The following is a 1,105-nucleotide window of genomic DNA, read 5'->3' on the forward strand; positions in this document are numbered from 1 at the left end:
CGCTCTGATTGGCTGGATCAATGTGTCCTGTCTCCGCAGGATGTGGTCATCTCCACCTACCACCTCCGCCACCCCCCCAAACCCTCAGGCGGTGACCTCTGAGCCTCGCCGCGTTTCCATGGAAACCTACTGGAGAGAAGTGCGGAGCATTGAGGAGGAGAAGGAGGGACAAGAAGAGGAGGAGGAGGAGGAGGAGAGGAAGAGTATGGACGGTGAGTCAAACTAACCGCACAGTGAGCCTTCGTCTTTCTGTCTGACTGCTACCCGTCTTTTTTACCTGCAGAGGTGGAGTTGGAGGAGGCGTGGCTGACGGAGGCGGGGTTATCCTCCCTGGTGATGGGCTCAGATGAGGCATCGCCACCGCCTGCCGAGGCGCTGCTGTCCACGTTGACACGGCAACAAGCTGCCACGGTGAAGAAAAGGTTGGACAACTACAACGAGACGCTGAAGATGAGAAATAGGCAGCCAATCAGAGACGTCCGGGACATCTTCACTGAGGTGGGACACACAGATACATTCAGTACACATACAGTTGTATATACTGTATATACTGTGTGTACATGTACAAGTGTATATAAAAATATGTTACCAAAAAGGCTGTACTGTAGTAACTTTACAAAAGCTGTCCTGGTGTGCATTCTGGGAAATGTAGGAGAAACTGAACCATGACTCAGTATTTTATTTCTCTCTCTCACACACACACACACACACTATTCCAGCCCGACGATGACTCAGCAGAAAGAGGCCCCTCCCCTCCCTCTCACCGCGCTGAGTCACCACCAAGTCGATACCACACCACCACCAAAACCATCCGGCGAAACACTCACAGAGGTACCTGTCTGCTGATGGAGGAACTGACCTACCAGCACAGGCATGTTAGGTCCCTTAGGTGGTCCTAGGTCCGTTAGGTGGTCCTAGGTCCGTTAGGTGGTTCTAGAGGTCTGTTAGGTGGTCCTACAAGTCTGTTAGGTGGTCCTCCAGGTCCCTTAGGTGGTCCTCCAGGTCCATTAGGTGGAAAGATTCGATGCTTCGATGGGCGGAGCCTGATGCGACTGTCAATCTCACATCCGAAGCTTCGCACTGAAACAAGGATCACGCCATTTTG

At 52.6% G+C, this 1,105-nt stretch overlaps 1 protein-coding gene across 1 annotated transcript; it reads left to right on the top strand.

The window, feature by feature from the left end:
* Positions 1-40: 40 nt before the first annotated feature.
* Positions 41-871, top strand: LOC123966806 (rho GTPase-activating protein 28-like; the record flags this gene model as incomplete). Its single annotated transcript, XM_046042923.1, has 3 exons — positions 41-212; positions 284-498; positions 720-871. Coding segments are annotated over exons 1-3 (539 nt in total), but the record flags the coding sequence as incomplete, so codon positions are not given.
* Between the last annotated feature and the right edge of the window lie 234 nt (positions 872-1,105).

The sequence above is a fragment of the Micropterus dolomieu genome, unplaced genomic scaffold, assembly GCF_021292245.1.
Source record: "Micropterus dolomieu isolate WLL.071019.BEF.003 ecotype Adirondacks unplaced genomic scaffold, ASM2129224v1 contig_14267, whole genome shotgun sequence".
NCBI classification, from domain to species: Eukaryota; Metazoa; Chordata; class Actinopteri; order Centrarchiformes; family Centrarchidae; genus Micropterus; species Micropterus dolomieu.